Raw genomic sequence first — 22,115 nt, forward strand, 5'->3', positions numbered from 1 at the left:
CAGAAAATGACCTGTTAACATCAATAGATGTTACTGGACAATATTTATAGAGAGGAACAAGTTTAGTATTTATATTTTCTGGCAAATTGAACTTTAACCCTTCAAGATATTTTCCCATAGCTTCAATTGTTTCGTAGTGGAGGTTTCTGGCAATAACATCCGTCAATTTATTTTCCACAGAGCGCCCTAATTTAACTGACTGGAGCTCGTGCTAAACTTCATCAACTAGAGCTAAGCATTCAATGAGCGCCGTTCCTCGCGTCGCGTGTTTCTGAATTGATGTCGCATGGCATTACAATGTCCTTATCATTATTAGATTTTTCTTAATATCGTGGCAATTGTAAGCGTCTTTGCTCTGCTAATCGATTGCTAACATTATTGATCCTCCATAAACTAGGTATTTCTCCATCCTCCCATGCAAAAAGCCAGTCTGTTGCATAGACATTTAAATGCATTGAAAATACAAACTAAAACTGGATTTAGTCCATGCTGTAAGCATACATCTGAAATAGAAATTATAGAATATGCGTAATATGCCCGTAAGCACAAATATATATGCTCTAACCTTTAAAATATGCATTTATATGCACTACAAAACTACAAGTTCGAGCTGTTAGAAACCCCTACTAAGTTTAAGAGAGATGCATATAAGCAAACAAAATATGCATTTGCATAAAAATCCAATGTCTAGTTATAAGGTTAAAAAAAAGGAGAAATGGGATTCCAGTTAACATATCAAAACCAGTGATGATATCCAAAAGAAACTGTTTTTGTTTTTTTTTTTAAAGTTCTGCCACAAATCACAACTACGAGCGACGGATGAGCTCTTGTGCTCTACAAAACTTTGTGAGATTGGTAGTTGGTTTAGAGCTTTGTCTTTTTTCGCACCAAGGGTATATATGCATAACACGAAATCCGAATCACGTGACCTCCCAGCTAAAATTCGGAAATTCTGGAGTTAAAATTACAACTTCTAGAACAGATACAGTATTGTTTTTTCTTTCAAACTGTACCATAACGTGTAGGTTCTCTTTGTCATTCGTGAATCTGGGCTTTTTTTTATTTTTATTTTTATTTTTTTAACATTGGTTATCTACAGAACGTAAAGAAGATATTCCATTCTACCCAACACGGTGCAATATATCAGCATCAACTTTGTGTACAACTTCAACGATCCACCTGTCAAGTAGCAGCATACTCAAGCGTATACGTAATTCTTAACATTCCGTGGAAGGAAAAACTCTGATCAAATTGAATCAAGAGATTGGTTCACTACAGTCTATCCTAGACATTATCACAATATTCGCTGTGTTCAGTGGTTTTGTCAGATATGGAACAAGGTAATTTTGAACGCGAATAACAAGAGCTACAAGGTCTACTTTATGAATATGAAAATGTATCCGCTTATGTGGGACGATTATTTTTGTTATCTTTAATTGTAAGGCACAAAGAATTAATTTTCGAGAGCAATTTAAAATCGCCTCTAGTCGTGCACTTCATGGCAGATTATTCACATTATCAGTGTTCCTAAAATTTTCTGCTCATCTCAAAATGCTTGGCTTACACAAATGATCACATCCATATTGATTTCGAAAGTTCCTTTGCACGATAATTGGCCATTTGGTTGTATTATGCGATAATTTGTTTATTTAATCACCGTTAAACGAAACCAAACAACATTGGAAATTAGTTGCCTATAAAATATGGCGAATTTTGATACGTTTTTTTTAAGAAAAATGATGTCCTATGTCATTTGATTTATGAATTGAAACTTATTGTAATAGTACCGGGATTTTTATTGATACCCGTTACATACAATTTATTCTCTCTCTATATATATCTATCTATCTATCTATCTATCTATCTATCTATCTATATATATATATATATATATATATATATATATATATATATATATATATATACTGAAATTCTGTAGCATGCAAATATCGACAGGGGGACATAGTTTTGGATACTTTGTGATAACATAAGATTAACAGTTGTATTCTCTCAAATGGAACTAGTAAAGTTTTAACATATTTCAAATATACATGTAAGACGAAAACTTCTCTGCAACAGCAATATAACAACTGAGACTGCCAGTAATTTAATTCGAATACTATGGTCATCATATGACATAAAATTACAAGGAAATGAAACTTTGACTTTTTTCAAAGGTCTTTCTTTCGAAAAAGTGTTTAAATAAGTATCACATCCAATTACACTGGCTTACAGTGGTTTTGGTGCCGGGTGTTTCTTAGCTGATTTGAAGTAGAATTGGGACGCTGAATCCAAATATGGCGTTAGTTTTCCCCTAACAGCTTTAGTTTTTGAGATATAGGAATTGCAAGACTGACCTGCTACAACGTTGAAAATTGCATAGGTGCTGTTTTACTGTAAGTGAAAAGAAAACTATGACATTTAAATCTGTTATTTGGAACACTTTGAAAATAATGAAAACCATATAAACACAAACATCAAGTACATAATAACTCTGTAACTACATTTTATAATAGTTTTTATGAATAAAAAATCAAATAATTTGTTCAAAACGATCTATTCAACACTTCGGAAGCTTCGTCTTCGTGACATCCTTGAATGTTTCTTTGCACAGTCTCTTTTTAGGTTCCAGCAGTAATCTGCCATCATATGGGCATCCCATCTTCCTTGGTAGCGGTCCTCCATTGTTTTAATATCTTGGTGAAATCTTTCACCTTGTTCTTCACTCAGACTGCCTACGTTGTCTGGGAAACGGTCCAAATGGCTGTGCAGGTAATGAATTTTGATACTCATATTACATCCAAGTTTTTGGAATGCATTAAGCATCTGGTTCACTAGCTTAACATAGTTATCAGCTTTATTATTGCCAAGGAAATTCTTGATAACTTCTACAAATGAGGTCCAAGCTCTACGTTCAGTCTCATTCATGGACTCCACGAAAGCCGGATCTTTCATGAGTTGTCTTATTTGGGGACCATCAAATATTCCAGCTTTTAATTTTTCTGTGCTGATCTGAGGTAGCTTGTTTCCCATGTAAGCAAAGCACGGCCCGTCCTTATTTAGCGCCTTTACAAACTGCTTCATCAAACCGAGCTTGAGATGTAGAGGTGGCAAAATGATTTTGTCACACTCAACAATAGGCATGTTAATAATATTTTTCTTACCAACAACCATGTCGTCTCTCTGCGGCCACTCTTTTTTTGACCAATGGTTTGCTTTGTCTCTGCTATCCCACAGACATAGAAAACAAGGATATTTTGTGTAGCCACTTTGCTGTCCAAGAAGAAAGTTCACCATCTTTAAATCCACACAAATCACCCACTGATGGTCCTGATATTTAATTTTTTCCATAACCAAAGCAATTGCTTCATATTCTTCTTTCAGTCGTGTTGAATGATCGATTGGAATTGAGCCATATTTATTGCCATTGTGTAGAAGGACGCATTTTAAACTTCGCTTGGAGCTATCAATAAACAGGCGCCAATCATCTGGATTGTATTCTGGAAGACCCATGTGTTCTAGGAGACCTCTAACATCGTGACAGAATACGAGATTTGTGTCTTCAGTGAAAAATGGTAAAAACTCCTTTTCCCTTGTTCGGTAGAATGTGATTTTAGTTCCTTGTTCTAGTACGTTTTTCTCCTTCAATCTGGAAGCAAGTAATTCAGACGATTCTTTTGAAAGATTAAGGTCCCTAACTAGATCATTTAGCTCATCTTGATTAAACTGTTGAGGAATTGTTGACATTCCCTCATAATCACTGTCACTTCCATCATCCATGTCACAAGAATGTTCACTACGTTCGTTTTCAGTCTCACAAAGCTCTGGCAAGTGGTGAAACGTTGGGATTGGTATTTCATCGGAATGAACAACTGGACGTCTTGCTGAAGGCAGATCAGGATATGTCCACTTGTTCCGGTTATTTCTATTCATACCCGTAACATTTACCAGGCAGAAATAACAGTCATCAACATGGTTTGTGGGTTCCCTCCAAACCATTGGAACACCAAACTTAAGACTTTTTCTTTTTCCAGTTGTCCACTGTCGCAAGTGTTCAGTACACATTTTACACACAATATGTGGAGCCCACGTTTTATCTTGGTCCCCTAGGCGTACACCAAAATATGCATGATATGCTTTTTTTACAAAGTCACTGATATGTTTTCTATTGTCTTTAAATGTGTACTCACCACATATGTAGCAAAACACATCAGGATGGTTAACACAACTTCTTCGACTTGAACTCATTTTATGTTCAGGCCACTAACACGGATGTTAAATATAAAGCCTTAGTATACGCGATACAAGTTATGATTTCAGAACAAAACTCACATGTTCCAACATGTCACTCCACCTGCAAGACAACAACTACGATCCACTAGCCAAGTAGAATACCAATGCAATCTAGTGGACGTTCCTGGAACTACTATATGACTAGTTTCCGTTTAGTACCGACAGATAGCAGCACTAATGAGAAAAGAGCGCCGTTCTTCCAAATAGAAATCTCTATAGAGCACAGTAGGATTTATTTGAGTTGCAGAGTTTATAAGATCATATTCAAACTTGTTATTACGAGAATATTTGTATTTCTTTTGCTTATTTTGTATACTATTGCAAGAAGCATGCAGAAATAGTGGTTACATCATTTATAATTTACATATTTATTTTGGATTGTAATATTTCTTCCACATACATTGTAACGTAAATAACACTACTGGTACAGTAGCCTGTATCTACCAAAGTAGAGCTGATAGAAAAAAACTGCTTACATTATTGGATTCAGCGCCCCACACATAGTTAAAATCAGCTCTAAAATTTTAGGCACCAAGAAAATTTTTTTTTCTGTAGGCCTGTGTTATGTTTCTACTTTCCAGTAGACATACAGATCACAATGCCGTTTACAGCAGATATCTCAAACCATTCGGAAGATATTAAATGACGTATTTGTGGAAACTGTTTACAACTATTTTTGATTTACCTTGCTTCTAAACATTATAACAACACTTTCTCGTGGGTGTAATCACATGCAAATCTCATAATTACATAATTTTAAACAGCATTACAAACTTTTTAAGAGTTCTTACCATATCTCTAAAGCGGTTTGATATATCAAATTGCTGTAAACAGCATTGTGATCTTCACATTTATTGACAACCATTTATGCAACGGCATGTAATAGTTAGCGTGAGCAGTTTTCAAAATAAAATCTTTTGAAAAAAGTAAAATTTTCAATCCCTTGTAACTTCGTTCGTATTTATTCGAATTCCGTCGTATCATGATCATAGTATTACACACATTACAGTACTTTGGATGTGCATCTTTCCGTCTCACTTGCGTTATTACTGCTGTAGAGGCCATCAAAATGTGGATGTTTGCGATGTTGTAACATTCTTAGTTGGCAACACTGAATAATAAATGTAAAATTGTAGGTTTTCACTTATCATGTAGATTTGAAATATGTAATACCCTCACGTGGTGCCATTTGAAAAAAATATTGCTTTATGGTTGTTGATTACACTGTTAACTTGGTGATATTACATACTATGCCACAGACTGTCTCCTTGTCGATATTCGCATGCTAAAAAATTTGAGCGTTGTTTGTCCCTTGATTTAAAAGTTGCAAGTATGTATCAAAATAAATGGTTCATCCTCTATATATAATTAGGTATATATTTAGAGAAGACGAGTACCGTATGGAGTATGTTCAGATAGACAACTTAAAATCGGCAAAGTTAAAGTTAGATGTAGAGAAGTTTTAAAATTCTCTACAAATTTATTTTATTGGAAAGCAGTATGCACTGAGGACGGTTGTTCAAAGCAGAAATCAGAAATACAATTGGAGGGAAAAAATGGGTGCAACTCGATATCATCCTCCAGCTTGGAATCGCTTTTAATTTGTCAAATGAGAACAAAATTGGTTATATGTAATTTTTTACAGTTAATAAGGTTACATAAACTATAACACGTACTGACTTCTCAATAACTTTAACTGTAAATTCTAGCCATAAAAACACGTGTGGCGCTTTTCCCGTATGAAAATCTTGAAATAATTCCAAGGTAATGGAGATAGTTTTCAGTATATATTTGTAATATTTTCCCACATACATAATGTTGACGAGTCGAACTGGAATGATAAACGAAATTATATACTAAAAGTAAATAAATATGGTAGATAAAATTTTAAAAAATCAGAGATAAAAAAAAAAACAAAAAAAACGAGTGAAACAAAAGTAGAATAGGACAAAGTGATAGTAGTGATTACATCAAATGCTTGTAACGTGATCATGTGAATTTCAAAATGAAATGTACGCACAGTATCTTCAAAGATATGCCCATTTAGATTTTTGGACGTGTACTTCATAATTCATTTTCAGTAGAGACTGCTGTTTGAGCAGAATATAAAAATACCTATCTCATTTTTAGTGTTACTTCTCTATTTTTGGCTTTGAAATGAAATTAAGTCTTTCAGTTTAACTTCTAACGTTTATGCCCTTTAGGCTAAGAGAATCGAGTTATTAAGGCAAGTGAATGATGATAGAAGAATTGGTGGAATGAGAATGTGAGAGGAAACGGGAGACCCACGAGAAAACCTACGAATACGATGTTGTCCAGCACAAACTTACTTGGCCAGGGATTGAACTACAGACTACACGTATCAGAGGTAAGTGCTCTACTATTGAGCCTTGTGTCACCCAATATTTTGGCTTTGAGCAGTAGCAAATATATCTGTACAAGGGCGGATCCAAGGGGGGATAAAGGGGCTATAGCCCCCCCTTAACCCTCAGGTATACACTGGATAAAATGGACTTCAAACCTGTTTTACATTGGATAAAGCGGCAAACTATGGTTTAGCCCCTCCCTTAATCATATCCTGGATCCGCCACTGTATCTGTATATATTCATATATTCATTTGTACAATGCACGTACATTTTTGTTATTATGAAAAACTGATACTTGAGTATTTTTGTTACCAAAGTCCTATTGAGTGTCCTTTTGTTACCAAATACTGACAATTTTGTAACTAGTCCTCTGGATTCCTTAACTTCAGTATCGTGGATTATATGTGAGAAGAGTTACAGCAGTCAATTAGCAGGAAAAATGCCCCAGAAACGTTGCCGAAATCAATCAATTTCCGGGAATCGTGAAAGAAAATGCCTCAGATTATCATCGGGACATCTCTGGACTCAGTGCCTCGTAGATACTAATTGATGCTAAGATCTTCGTAACAAATCCACTAAAACCATAAAAATCATTGAAGTGTATTTATAACTATTTTGTGTTTATTTGGGTTTCTCTTTTATTTCTATATGATCAAAATTGGTTAATTACTATTGTTATTTTTTTTAGAATGTTCAATAAATCTTTGTGTTATATCAAATTTGCGTTTTGAATATAAATTTTGTCGTTTTCTCTTTTACAGTTTTTTTTTTTTTTTTTTAATTTAAGATGAATCCAATAAATGTTCACAAAATACTTCGAGAAACTAGAATTCCTTATGTATTTGATCTGTCTATGTGTCTTTGCTATAAGATAGTAAAGAAATGTGGCACAGAATATGTGAAGACGTTTACATGTGTTATTTGTTATGCGCAGAGAATGTTTTTTATTCTCTGTTAATAGTTTTCACATTAAGTTTTCTTACGAAAAAAAAAAAAAATAGTAAAGCTTTGAAGCAGAAAGTAAAGTTTTGTCTTTTGCTTTTATTTTCAGCTTGTTAGTGTCTTCTGGAACAACAGATTTGGGTAGAATCATGCAAAACATTGCTGAAATGAGGAGGTGTAGTAAACGACATGCATGTCCCACATGTTCGAAACGCTTCTATGACTCATACGATCTTAAAAGACACATTCGTATTCACACTGGAGAGAAGCCGTTCCAATGTACAATTTGCTCTAGAAGCTTTAATCAGAAGAGTCATTTGAAATCTCATTCGTTGGTGCATGTGGAGAAACCATTCTATTGCAAAATATGTAGTCGGAGTTTCACATCCAAGGATAAGTTTAAAGTACATATTGCTATGCATTATCCAAAGTAATGATCATCACATGAGAGAAAAAATATGAGCATTAGAAAGTACTTATATTATAGACTAGTTTTAACAAAAATCATTGAAACTTCAGATCACAATTCCTGGAGGACAGATGCATATTTCATGGGCTTGATTTGGAGGTTTGAGTTCCTTATGAAATTGAACAATACTTGCAAACAACGTGTGCCATAAGTGTGCAGACAACATTTTTCAATAATATTTATAATTGATTCTAATATTGCTTATCCAAAATGAAATCCTACATACTGCATTAGGTTGGCAAGTAAAACACCTCAATAGAAGAACGAAAAACAGATGATATTCAAATTAAAGTATATTTATATTGACAAAGAAAATAACATGTACAAAATACTTTAAAATCACAAGAATCCGCGGTATGACACAGGATTGGAACATTGAAGATAATTTGTAGAGCTAAAATTATAAACTCATAACTACTTTAACAAATATCGAAGAAAGTAAATAAGAGAATTTTAAAAATGAAGTTTATAAGTATCATCTGTGAAGAGTTGGCCTACCATCTTTATTATTAATGTTCTAAATCTGCGTACGATCTCGTATGTTGTAATTAATAAACATGGATATAATTTAATAATTTCGGGTAGAAAAATTAAATACTTGATACTAATTACTGTTGTTTAATTTTGCCATTGTTGAACTCGATGTAACTAAAAATTTTATCCGCTGTAGATCTATATAGCGAAGTTATTGTTAAGTAATAGTACTTAGATGTAAGTTTAAAGATTGCTTCGAAAACTTTTCAGAACATATTTATATTTATTCATTGACCAACAAACACATACAGTATTGATGTTTTTCCCTGTTCACACTCAAAATCCCATATAAGTTTCAGCATTATTTTTATGCTTTTTTTTTTAATTCTGTAGCAATCAAGAATGAAAAATGAGTATTGATAGTATTTATGTGGGCAATTGAGTGATTGTTTCCACAGATGTAAGTTATGGGACGATGAACATTTTTCACAAAACGTCTTTAAATTATTCTGATATAATTGTCATTTATTTTTTGACTAGAGATCGCGAGGCTCAGTATTAGAGCGCTCAATTGTGAGGGCTTTACGGTGGACAAATACTGTGTGCATGGATTTTCTCAGGGTTCTCCTGTTTCCTCCCACATTCCACTATTATCACCCATTCATCACCGTCTTCCTTGCCCTCCGTGCATAATCATGGGACGTTAAACGAAAAAAAAAGAAGTGACCACCTCACAAGATGCCGTCCGAATAATTTCAAAAGTTCATATTTAACTCAACTTTACTACTAGATACGTTTCATATTGTGGAAAGTTCTTATACTAATGAATTCTTATAATGTATAGATGAAGTGCAGTATATCCGCACTTTTTTGAAATTTATTTTATTCACAGCTTGTAATAAGCAGATCCTGGTTTATATCTGTACCATTTTAGCTGTAGCTAAAGCTGTAATATTAAATATGATTTATGTCTTAATACAATTTCAACTTTTTAACAAACTCAGTGTCCTAGAGGACCAGGCCTAGTTGCTGCCTCAATCAATTTTATTACCCAAAAATGTTCAAGAATGAAGGAAGGAATGCGTTTCTAACAGTAATTTTGTATTTTAAAAATACTAACTATGGTGCATATCGACTTGATTTAGCAGCTCAGGTTAAAATTTCCATTTTGTGGCTTTCTTTTGAAAAAAAAAAAACACGAATACGTATGGAAAGTATGACAGATTACCTGGCTGCCTGAAGTAATATTCTGTTCGGATTTTCCTTCATTAAAGGTATAAATATTTAGTTGAAAATTGTGAAAACATTGAAAATGTCTAGTTTCCGCTGGCAGTTGAGTCCAAATATATTAATAGTTATATATATAATTATTATGCTGAAATTTCTGTACAAATGTCTTGACTTATCTTACTTTTACAATACTTTTAATTCTTTAGCAAGTAAAAACCATATATTGCAATTATTTATATAGGTCAGTGAATATTCGTTTGAATATAACGTGTAAACCATTAAAAGAGGTTGTTTTCTTTTGTCGTTTAATGTTTTCTTTATCGTTGTGTGTTAAAAAATAATATTTCTCAGCTTATGTATTAATCAGCATAGATTATTATTTTATCTTCATATTGTGAAACTATAACAGTTAGGTTTTCTGATTCAATTATACAATTCTTGAGTCGGGACCTTCCCGAAAAAAGTTCATCGTATTTTAAAATTTTCTTCTTCTTTCAATTATGATTTTTCAACTTTAAATATCCGCCGAGGAAATAAAAAAAAAATATCTCTATAACTATTATTACTTGGATATTTTCATAAAAACGTAATGTACTGTAATGCATGATAATGCCACTTATAGAAATGAAAAAGGTTGCACTTCGTGGTGTGCTTATACTTGTCAGCAATGTTAAACACAATGTTATATATGTAAATTCAATATTGCGTCAGCATGTGGGAAATATTGACAATATTATCAAGAAAGGCCTGGTAGAGGTAAAAGTTTTAATTAGAAGATGAAATATTGAAGATGATTTTGTACCACTTGACTTGCCCAAACAATGGATGAATCAACCTTCCGGGGGAATATTTGTTTCTGATGGGTTTCAAAGACGTGGCCGCCATGTGTTCACACACCTCTATCACATTGCACTCTTACCCATATCTACAATTCGATCTCAGTTCCAGAAACAATTCTCTAACCACATGTGTGTACAGATTTTGCCTCAAACTTTTTTTTTCAGCAAACGTTCTAGATGGGCAAGGTTGATGAAACAGTTTCATTAAAATCTACATACTTTGATTGACATTTGGTAAAAACTTGGTGAAGATAAATTCATTATTCACTGAATTATGATATTTTCCCCCTAATATTGTACTCACAAGCAGGCGCTTCTAAATAATATTTACAAGGGATTTTCTCGAACTTTGACAACCTGTATCTCTGAAATAGTGAGCTAGAGAAGAAAAAAAAATGGTTTTAGCATGGACATGGGCATGTGCATGGACATGGCCATGGTTTTAGAAACTGTACCAAACGGCATGAAAATTCGAATTGATGGGTGTTATGGTTCACGAGGTATGTTACTTTGTTGTGTTAAGCATAGTTGTATTTGTATTTGAACTCCTAATATACGCGTATATCTTTAAATAATGGTAGTGTGTGTTTGAGAAGATTCCAGCAATTAGGACAAAATATTCTGATAAATAAATTACTGAGTAGCGCAAAGTTCTTTCTTTATTTGTTTATTTTCAATCGGTAAGGAAAAATGAAACATAATGTATATTCTTTTTTTTGTGATGAATCACCAGTAAGTTTTTAAAAATAAAATATTTCTTATTGCTTAGCAATTACAAACATATTTCTTTCTATACTATTAATACTACTATCTAGACTGAGAAATTTCTATTAGTATTTCTAATATGTATCTCTTCTATTCTAATATGAGATTGTGGCCTCAACAGAGCGTTACGTTTGAGATTGAAGATATCTAAACTATTGTACACTACTGATTGTAAAAATAGTAACACATCAAGAAAGACACATGTGAGTGGAATGAAGTTTATATCGTAAATTTGTTTGATTATTCAAAAGTGATTGCTTCAGAACCTACCTTTAACTTCGATATATCAATATGGCATTAAACGTGAACGTACTACAATCAGACTCTCTATATACAGGAATGTATTGAACAGTTTTGCCACACCGAACCATTAAAAAAAAATAATCTAAATATCAATAAATATCGGCGTAGAAAATTTAAGACAGTGTACACCCATCGTTTATCAAAGAAGACTTGTACTTTCCAAAGGACATATACTTGGTCATTGTCTTGCTGAAATATGGCGTCTGGAATTGTCTCAAGGAAGGGTGTGACCTCAATTTCTAGTACTTTACACTGTTTAGGATGACCTTAGTGCGTAGTAGTTGAGATCACGTGTTGTATTTAATAGCTCTTCACTCATTATCTCTTTGTTTTGCGTGACAATGCCCAAGAGAAGAATTTGCCCACCACAAACTATATGGGGCCATAATTGTAATTTAGGATAGGTTAATGCAGGACTCTTCCGTAAACACGGCCTTCTGCCGCACAGCTCGTTCACAGTAAGTTACAGCAGAGTGTATCCAAATTGACTCTCTCACTTGATAATCCATTTGACCAATAGACACAGAAAAATCTGGATTCTGTACTGTTAAAGACTTGAATCGGTTCGATGGTTTGTTGCGCCATATCGAACCATCAGTTACATGGCACGTGTGTGTATGTGTTTTAGTTTGTTTTTTTTTTCTTTCTTGTTTTATTCTTATCGTTAATAGCTCAATTGGTGCACGACGTGGAAAGTAGATCCGGTTCGAGTCCTTGCCAGTTCAGCGATTAGAGTGTTATGTTATTTCATTAATTTAATTAGCGTATAACAAGAGATAAGTTATTTTGTTTGTGACAAAGACCCTCAGTATAATCGTGAAGTTATTTTTTTAATTTAAAAAAAAAAAAACTACTTTGTAGTGTGATTCTTCGTGTGCCATTGAGTGGTTAGTCTCGTGTATATAATGCAAGAATATCCTTATATTCCGTTTTGTATATAAGAGCTATTTGGTAGTTGTAACACGAGAAGGCATTTATATACAGGGTGTAACAAAAATTACGGCAAAATTTCAGGGATGGATTCCTTGTGGGTAGACAAGCAAAGAAGTTCATATGACCATGTGTCGGGAAATGCATCGTTAGAGAGTTATGGCTACTGAGCCGCCTGATACTGGGAAATAGTGACATTCTGGTCGCCCCTTAATGTGACTCAATTTAAAACTCAATAGCTCACCCCCTGAATTAATGTAGGAAGATAAATTTGGTATCATGTGTTGCTGAAGGATGAAGCTTTCCGTCAATATGTATTTCATGTATGTGGGAGGTACCACGGCGGACGGAGGAGAGTAACTACAAGTTTTTGTTGTAGTTGTTGTTGTTTTTTGGATCAGGATTTTGGGGATGGTATTCCTTCCCCCTTGGGGTACACTCATAAGAAAATGGTGTGTGAAGCAATGAAGTAGTCCACTATATGCTAATACCCTGTATGTGTACTTGTTGCTTATACGAGGAGGTGGAAGGCAAAGTTGGACAAGTTTTTGACGTAAATACATTTATTTTCAGGGCGGCATCATATAAGATTTCTTCACGAATATGGAGGGAATTGCACAAATGTTACTTTCGCTAGAATCAGTGTTCCATAAACTTACCAATGATATATGAATCGTGACCCTGTGATAATTAAAGTATCACCAAGGCCCCCCAACGTGAGAGTCAACGCTTTTGTTCAAATCGCTACCACCACGAACATAAAATGTGCATCAGAACCAAGAATGCAAGTAGGCATCATCAAGCCATACCCTTGGGAGTACCATATAGTGGACTATTTTATTGCTTCACATACCAAATTTTATGAGTGTATACCCAAAGGGGATGGAATGCCATCCCCAAAATCCTGATGTAAAAAGCAAACAAAAAAAAAAAAAAAAAAAAAAACGTAGTTACCATCTCCCGTCCACCGTGGTACCTTCCACATACATGAAATACATATCTGTCGAAAGATTCATCCATCAGAAACACATTGATGCCAAATTTACCTTCCTAGCTTAATTATGGGATGAGCTATAAGGGTTTAAATTGAGTCACATTAAGGGGCGAACAGAATGTGACTATTTCACAGCATCAGAGGGCTCAATGATCGTAACTCTGTAACGATGCATTTCCTGACATATGGTTATACAAACTTTTTTGCTTGTCTACCTATAAGAAATCCACCCCTGAAATTTTGCCGTGCCTTTTTGTTACACCCTGTATAAAATATTATTACGACATCTAAAATTATTCATTTTTGCTTACCTTTACATAATTCCCATAAGTAATTTGTGTCAGGCAAATTTGTTTACTTTTCATTCTTACTACATCAAATTTCGGAACGCTTTTTATGCAGGGCATGTGAACGTTTTATTTTAACAATGTGTTTTTGTGAACCTTGTATTTGTTCAATTTCTGTTATTGGAACAGCACAAAGCTTTAATAAACTGTGTAGTATATAGAGTGGTAAGATAATGTGCAACAAACTAGAGGATGCGATCGCAGACATAATATTAAGCAAAAAATGTCTAATGAATATAGGTCGAAAGCAGCATCATTTTCAATTGAGAGACGTTGAGAAACAGACAAAGATGCTGATATAATGCCGAATATCTTATAAACTCGGAAATATTTTGCTGTGGGGTCATAAGATTATATAGAAAGTCGCACCCGACAAATGCAATGACGTATTGGACCAGAGCAGTGGGTTCAGCGTGGATCCCTATAGATGGGGAATACACATGTTCTTTTCGTCTGTTTGTAGAGATCCCATATCGCGGCGACCGCTCCGCTCCCATCCTTATGGAAAACTAATCTATAGGCTACAAGAAAACAAATATATTATGCGTTATACTGTCCAAGGTCTCCGTCAGGCTCTCAACGTTCTAACCTTTATTTTGATGGTGTTAACTGTCTCCAGTATTGATTGTTTTCCACCTATTTTTACTATTTTCTTATTGATATGTAGTTCCGTCCAGCTAGTTTTGTCTATGTTCACAATTGTTTTTTTTTCGTTCTTTCTTAATGTCCATGTTTCTGTTCTGTATAATACAATACTGCATATGAGACCAATTGCAATGCAGTCTTTGTCCAAATACTTTTTTTTTTTTTTCTGAAGGCTTCTTTCGCCCTATTTATCATTGCTTCTCTTGCCTTTTCACACTTCAACTCTTCCTAATAACACTATCAGAGTACAACAAGTTCAAAATACATTAATAGACACCTTGATATAGTTCCGCAAGAGAGCAAATGTATTATAGCTTCTCATTATTGGGATTTTCTTTCTCAAACTCGAAAGCAATTCCATTTTTCTAAAGAATTGGGAGAGAAATCCATGATGTGGGTGATGTATTGCATTTACAGTTGAAGAGCAGAGAGGCAAAATGGTAACTTAAAACAAAAGCTAATGTACTGTAATTACATTACACTCAGAAAGCAAAGCAAAATTACATGCTGTTGTAAGGCACTCAGTTACTGTAATTATACCAGTCACTCACTAAAATATTATAAAATTGTAACTTAAATGCGGTTTTTCTTTTTTAAAATCTTTATGTAAAGAGTAAAGGAGCTTGCAATTCTTATATAGTCTATGTATATGTTTTAAAATTTTGGGAAGTAGCATATCAGTTATTAATATGGATACTAAAGGTATCACATTTCAAATAAAGTAATTGCATTTTTTTTCTTTCTTTCTTTCAGTTTGTCTGTATCTTTGGGGACGCCTATTGTGGATGAAAGTTTATTAAATTACCTCATGAATTCAAAGGAACCAAAATGTCCCTGGTGTTCGAAACGCTGCTATAATTCTTATTATCTTAAAAGACATATTCGTGTTCACACAGGAGAGAAACCATTTAAGTGTACAATTTGTTCCAAAAGTTTTAGCCAGAAGAGCACGTTGACAAATCACTTGGTGGTACACGTGCAAAAGCCCTTTTATTGCACGGTCTGTAGCAGAGGTTTTACCTGTAAAGATAAATATGAAAAACACTTATGGAAGCATTCAACAAAATAATGTTAATTAACAAAATAATCACACTGAGTTGTAATATTTATTAATACTTTACTTACTTATTAACTAAGATCTATATATAACTGCTGAAGTCATTTAGTGTTATAAACAACTAATAATGAAAACTGGTAAACAATCTCCTAATGGGACTGAAAAACGTCTGGATAATCATCAGGATTGTTGGCGGCTGCAGAATTTGAATCCATACCTCTCGATTAAGACTAGGTACACTTAATATGGAATTACATTTGCCTTCTGTTTTGACACAGAATGGAGATGTGTTTTATCCCACGGCTTTCGATGCAAGAATCCATCAGCAGAATGATACAAGAACTTTAAATAATAATAATAATAGTAAAAAAGAAATAGTTCGAGAAAAAAGAATATGCGATCTGCAGTAAAGAAGCACCAAAATGCATGAAAACAAAATATGGTAAAATGAAACGAGTTATATAGTTTAAGTGTCTTGGTGAAACAATTAAGGGAAACGGAATTGAAACAAAAGCCAATGAAATCAGATGCAAAAAATGGAAACTTCGTATTGACTCTCGCGAAATATCTACAGTAAAAAATGCATCTCAAAGTATGCAAAATTGAGGTATTACAACACAGTCATTAAACCAAAATGTCTCTATGGTTCAGAAAAAATAATCTTGAACAGAAAAACGGATATCAAAAACATTGAAAAAATGAATGCAAAATTATAAGAAAATCCTAGGTCCAAAACTCCGAACATGAACGATACAAGCTCGGGAACAAACAGGATATATACTTCCATGGTTGCAGAAAACGCAGATTAAAGTTCTACCTACGTATCAAAAGAATTAACCCGGATAGGTTCACAAAGCAAACAATTCAATTTTACGAAAATAGACACCATGAAATGAATTGGCGAAATCAGTTAGCAAGAATCACACAAGAAGACATCAAAAGCAAGCAGAGCTTTAGTTCTAAAATTCGTGAATAACAAGTGGACCAGGAGGAGAAATCGAAGAAAAATACAGGTACAACTTGGTCTGAAGAGAGGAGAGAAGCCCACAGCAAGAGAATGGAAGAAATATAGACACAAAACAAGGCAAACAAATGCCTCTTAAGAACTTTGCATAATCCATTGAAATCTTATTCACATCTAATAATAATAATAATAATAATAATAATAATAATAATAATAATAATAATAATAATAATAATAAATAAGTGATAACCATTCGTCGAAAAATCTTTTTGATATACTTCTTCCTACCCCAAATCCAGGACAGATGTCATCTAGTAATTTGTAAGAAATGAATAAATTGTCAGATTTATTGAAGCAAAATACGAATCAAGTATGAATAATTTTATTTTTTTTCAACTAAATTATGTTTTTAACAATAAACTTCTAAAAAGTTTTAAAAATGAAAGCTCAAATTTATGTATTTGTGATTTGCTACATGTTACTATGCATATGTATGCAGTGTAAAATTGTTATTAAAAGAAACAAAATTCTTAATTTACTTGTAATCTTTATCGTTTAGTTGTAGTGTTGACTTTCGTGTAACTTTAGTAAATCAATATAATATTAATTTTCTTTTACATAATATATACATTTACTATTAATTTCATTGTTTACTTTTATTATTGCCTATAGTTTTGTTTTTATTATTCCTTTGTAACAAATGGGAATGTTTGGTGATAATATTTTTTATGAAAGGCAATTACTCTGCTTTTCCAAAGATGTAGAGCATTAATATTTCTAATTGGTTTCAATAAAATTTTTATAAACAAATTTGTTTTTAAGTGGATTTATTTCGAGAAAGCCAGTATGAATTTGTTTTTTAAGTTCATTAAGCACAAATTAAGTTGCAGTTTTTGTCTCATTTACTTTGAAATAAGTAAATATGCTTCGAACATTCATCTTCCTTGTTGAATAGATTGCATTGTCCAAAATGAAATATTCATGCGTAAAGTCACTATCAAAACGATCATTTTTATGGTGAAATTATGGCAATTAATTTGCCCTATTTCATTGTAATTCTTTGACAGAGGAGGGTAAGAAAAGGAATGAGAAACAGAAGCCTACTTAATTTCTTCTAAATAAGGAAGTAAGATTTGTTAACTCGATATTAATTAACAGTGTTATTATCTACATTCTAAATCCTTGTTGGTGTTTATCCATTATGCTATGAATCAGTTTTGTTTTAATAGCTTCCAAAACAAGAAGAATTAAAAGTTCGTTCTGATCGTAGAACATCATCGAAGAACACCGAATAATTTTGAAGTGCAGGTAAACAACAGAAAAAAAAATACAGAAAATAGTCACCATCTTTCTTGCTGTTTACAGTTTTTCTTGAACATAACACTATATATATATATATATATATATATATATATATATATATATATATATATATATATAGGGTGTTGCAGTTAATTCATATTAAGTCCTTAATTCAAACCAAAAATTTAATAATAATATGAAGAAGAAGAATGCCTCTTTTGGCCGTATAAATAATTTAAAAGTGTTTTGGAAACACCACCATGGTCGAGGCACTATTCTTCCGTTCCTTCTAAAATTGAGAGAAGTGAATTTTAGTGGTAAATCAATTCTGGTGAATGGTCTTTTGAATAGTGAAATCTTCAACTTCCACAGAAAGTGGGTTATCCAAATCAGTAGTTGAATTTTTAAAATGAAACGAATTACTTGTGATTTGCATTCAGAATTCATTCAAGAATTTTTGTTTGCTTGTTTGGAACAATTTAGAGTCCTCGAAATGCCGTTGAAGTTGTGACTCGAACAGCTTTACATGAAGGATTAATTTTCAGTGTTATTTGAAGGACAAAGAAAGAGAAGTTTCTTATTTTCTTGCATACATTCCGATCTTCATTGAAAAGTTAAATCATTCAATTTCCAATTTTCAGTTTAATAGAGAATTCAGAATTTTGTGATCATGTTTTAATGTTTTGGTCAAATCTATATACCTTCCTGGGTTTACCAAAATATTAATTACTATGATTAGAAGATGTAGACGAATGGTATCCTATAGATGGAGCTAATTTCTCCATTAAATTCTCAGTTTCATTTTAAAGACAAAGAAACATCTTATAAAATAGCGTTATTATTATTATTATTTTCTTGCGTAATTCCAAGTCTTAATCAAAAGTGATTCATTCCACTTAAATAAAGAATCGACATATTATTTAATATTTGGCTGAATAGACCATGTCTGATCAGTTCTCAATTTGATTTTTTAAATACAGCACATGCGAGTTAATATATATCATGTTTTCGTTTCAAAAAGGTTTTATTCAAACAAAAGTTATTAATTAATGTAAACTGTAAAACGTTATTATCTAAGAAGATCTTAACGAAAGTACGTTCCATTTTCGCGTAGAAGATAACCACGATAAACTTACCGTAGGGCCAAAAACATTCAACGAGTTAGACTGTTTCGACGAGAATTTTTATCAGTATATAAAGATGAAATAAGTCGAATTAGAATGTTTTTGTTAAATAATTGCTTCGTCCTTTAAAAGCTGTTATATATTGTTCGTATGACACCTGAGATCAAAGTTCAGTGAAAATTAGTTACCTTAGAAATAATATTGAAATCGAGGAACCAAAGTGAACAGAGCAGACAATCGAGTAGTCAAAAATGTATCTTTAAAAAAATGGTTTAAACTGACTAAACCAAATTAGAAGGAAGAGAGAATATAACATAGGTGAGCTTTGGTAAATTCAGTACCTTTTCTCATCTTGTTTTCTTAAAAAAATAATGTACTTCAAAAAAATGGTAGTGTGTTGCTTGTGTTGACTTTTCGTACATTTGAGGCGGATTTATAAAATATTTGCTCTTGGACTAGAAATCAGTATTATGGAATTTATTTAATATTTAACTGTATGTCGTGTTTATAATATATTTCGTACAAAGCATCATAATATACTATCTCAGGATATGCAATATATAAAATTCTTCCTTGGTGTAGAAATATGAAAATTTGGTCTATTTAATATTGAATTTCAAATATGTTTACATCATGATTCCAAATGCAGAAATATGTAGCTCTCTATAAGTAAAATTCCAAACATTAGCTTCAGTTTGAGATGTAAGTTCTCTCTGTAGCTGCAGAGGGTATAATCATATTTATTAAAACTTATTTTTAGTGCAGAGAGAACTAAATATCTCGAAGGGTGAACTTATCTCAAAAGACTTTTCGAAAAGTAGTCTCTAGTCATTTCATTGTTATTTTCTCAGCATGACAGTGATTCTAGTAAATTTCACTAGCTGTGTAACAATGCTCAATTAACTTATGTAAGCTTGAAGATATACTCGCTCTTCCGTAGCTATTATAAGATCTCTCTTGATATTTCGGACCAATATGTGAATATATAAAGAAATCCTGTGCAAATGTATCGATCGGTGAGAACCTTTATTTTTCTTTTACTGGTAAAAATGTTCATTGCAATTTTCACAACATGTAACTTATGAGTTGTTTGAGTGCACTTTTATATCTTAATGCATTTTGCTAGTAGGTGTGTGGAGTTATTTTAAGGATTCGGTGTTTGCATTTACTTTCAAAAGCAAAGAAAATTGTAACTTAAGACTTAAAAAAAGTTCTATGCGTAAAATTATTTTTTGTTTTATTTTTCCCTTTCCTTTCAGATCTAGCTCAACAACCGTTACGGATAGAAGCATATTAGACGTTGGTGATCTTACTACGAACACAAAGCTGATAAACTGCCCCTGGTGCTCCAAGAGCTTCTTTAACTCATATTACCTCAAAAGACATCTTGTTGTTCATACAGGAGAAAAGCCATTCACATGCAACATCTGTTCCAAAAGTTTTAACCAAAAGGGTAATTTGAATATTCACTTACGACTACATGCCAACAAACCTTTCTTTTGTCAAATCTGTCGCAGGAGTTTTACAACGAATGACAAGTTTGATAGGCATATTGCTATGCATTCCTCAAAACGATATTGATTTTGTATCCTGGCACGTACATGCACAATGTTAATTTGTAATTTCCATTACAAACATTCTTAAGACAAGGACTATAGGTGCAAGAAACATCTCCTATCGGTAATTCACGCCTCTATATAAACAAATGAAAAAAAAACGATTTAGATTGTTCATGACTAAAATCTCTGATTGCAGAACATTAGAAGAGAATTCTGATGTTTTATTGCCTCGAAGATGGTTAAAAGCGAGAGGAAGATTAAATAATAATAATAATAATAATAATAATAATAATAATAATAATAATAATAATAATAATAATCTGAAAGTTTTAGTTTGTAACAAAAATTATAATTTTAAATGAGGAGTCTGATATATACTACTCCAAGAATGTTGTGTTAAAACGAAGGCAAAGGAAATATCCAATTATCGTCGAAGATTTTTTTAGGCTTTCAAACTATGTTTTGCATCAGTATCGGAAACCTTATAGAACGGCTTTGATTTCTGTCATCTGTCGACAGGTATCAGAGCAAAAATGGGAAAAGGTATTGAGAAGCGGTTCTTTGCAATCAATTCAGGGTCTCAAGAATAGGTTCCGTCTCCTCCATTAATCTCTTATTCAAACAGAAAGTGGTTGAAATTAGCCATTTCCAGTTTCAGCTGTTCTCGTTGTGTATATCGTCACCGCAACACACTATCAACACCGAAAGTTATTGAAGTTTACTAGTATTTCCGGTTTCAATACTGTTTTCTATAGCGCTAAAACGATAAAATTTATCGAGAAGCGGTTTTCTGCAATCGATTCAGCATTCCAACCAAGAATAGGTTTCATATCCTAGGCTACGACTCTATTCAAACCAGAAGTGGCAGAAATCAACCATTTCCGGTTTCAACGTTTATCGCCGTGGAAACAAAACGGTAATAGATAGCAACAAGCAGTTTTTTGCAATCAGTTCAGCGTCTTAAGAGGACATATAATATCCACCTGCGACACTACCGAGACCGGAGTATAGTTTAAATTTACTAGCACTTCCTGTTTAAATACTGATTTCCAAAGAGCAAAAACGGTAAATTATTTCGAGAAGCGGCTTTTTCAAACGATTCATCCTCTGAAAAACAGAGCCCATGTCCATTAACCTTCTATTTAAACAGGAAGCAATAGAAATGAACCATTTCCGGTTTCAACGTTCATCGCTATAGAACAGGAACGGTAATAAATAGTGACAAGTTTTTTTTTTTTTTTCAATCGATTCAGGGTTCCATGAATAAGTTCCATATCCTAAACTAATCCTCTGTTACACCTAATGGTAGAACTCCTTCGTGGCTAAGCGATTAGCGAATGCGCCTTTGGCATGGGAGATCTGGGTTCGATTCCCAGCGGGAGATCATGTGATTCGGATTCCACGTTAATCAGTAGGCACCATCTCATATAGCCTCGTTGCTGAAAGGGACGTTAAACTCAAAATCAATTCAGCTCAACTCAACCTAGTAGTAGAAGCAATCATTTCCTATT

General features: G+C 33.1%; 1 protein-coding gene across 17 annotated transcripts in view; it reads left to right on the forward strand.

Moving 5' to 3' along the window:
* Positions 1-22,115, forward strand: part of LOC145680652 (uncharacterized) — a 407,115-nt gene that overhangs the window by 250,562 nt on the left and 134,438 nt on the right. The window contains exon 4 of one of the 17 annotated variants that reach the window (XM_081751395.1): positions 20,305-20,641. The exons of 13 other annotated variants lie outside the window; for them this stretch is intronic. In XM_081751395.1, the coding sequence (XP_081607521.1) occupies positions 20,305-20,626 (322 nt within the window). In that variant the 3' untranslated portion in view covers positions 20,627-20,641. Of the gene's footprint in view, positions 1-7,711; positions 8,571-15,351; positions 17,375-20,304; positions 20,642-22,115 lie in introns of those variants that run through there. 3 more of the 17 variants (XM_081751399.1, XM_081751390.1, XM_081751415.1) reach the window with 3 other exon arrangements.

The sequence above is a fragment of the Thermobia domestica genome, chromosome 3, assembly GCF_964235325.1.
Source record: "Thermobia domestica chromosome 3, izTheDome1.hap1.1, whole genome shotgun sequence".
Lineage (NCBI taxonomy): Eukaryota > Metazoa > Arthropoda > Insecta > Zygentoma > Lepismatidae > Thermobia > Thermobia domestica.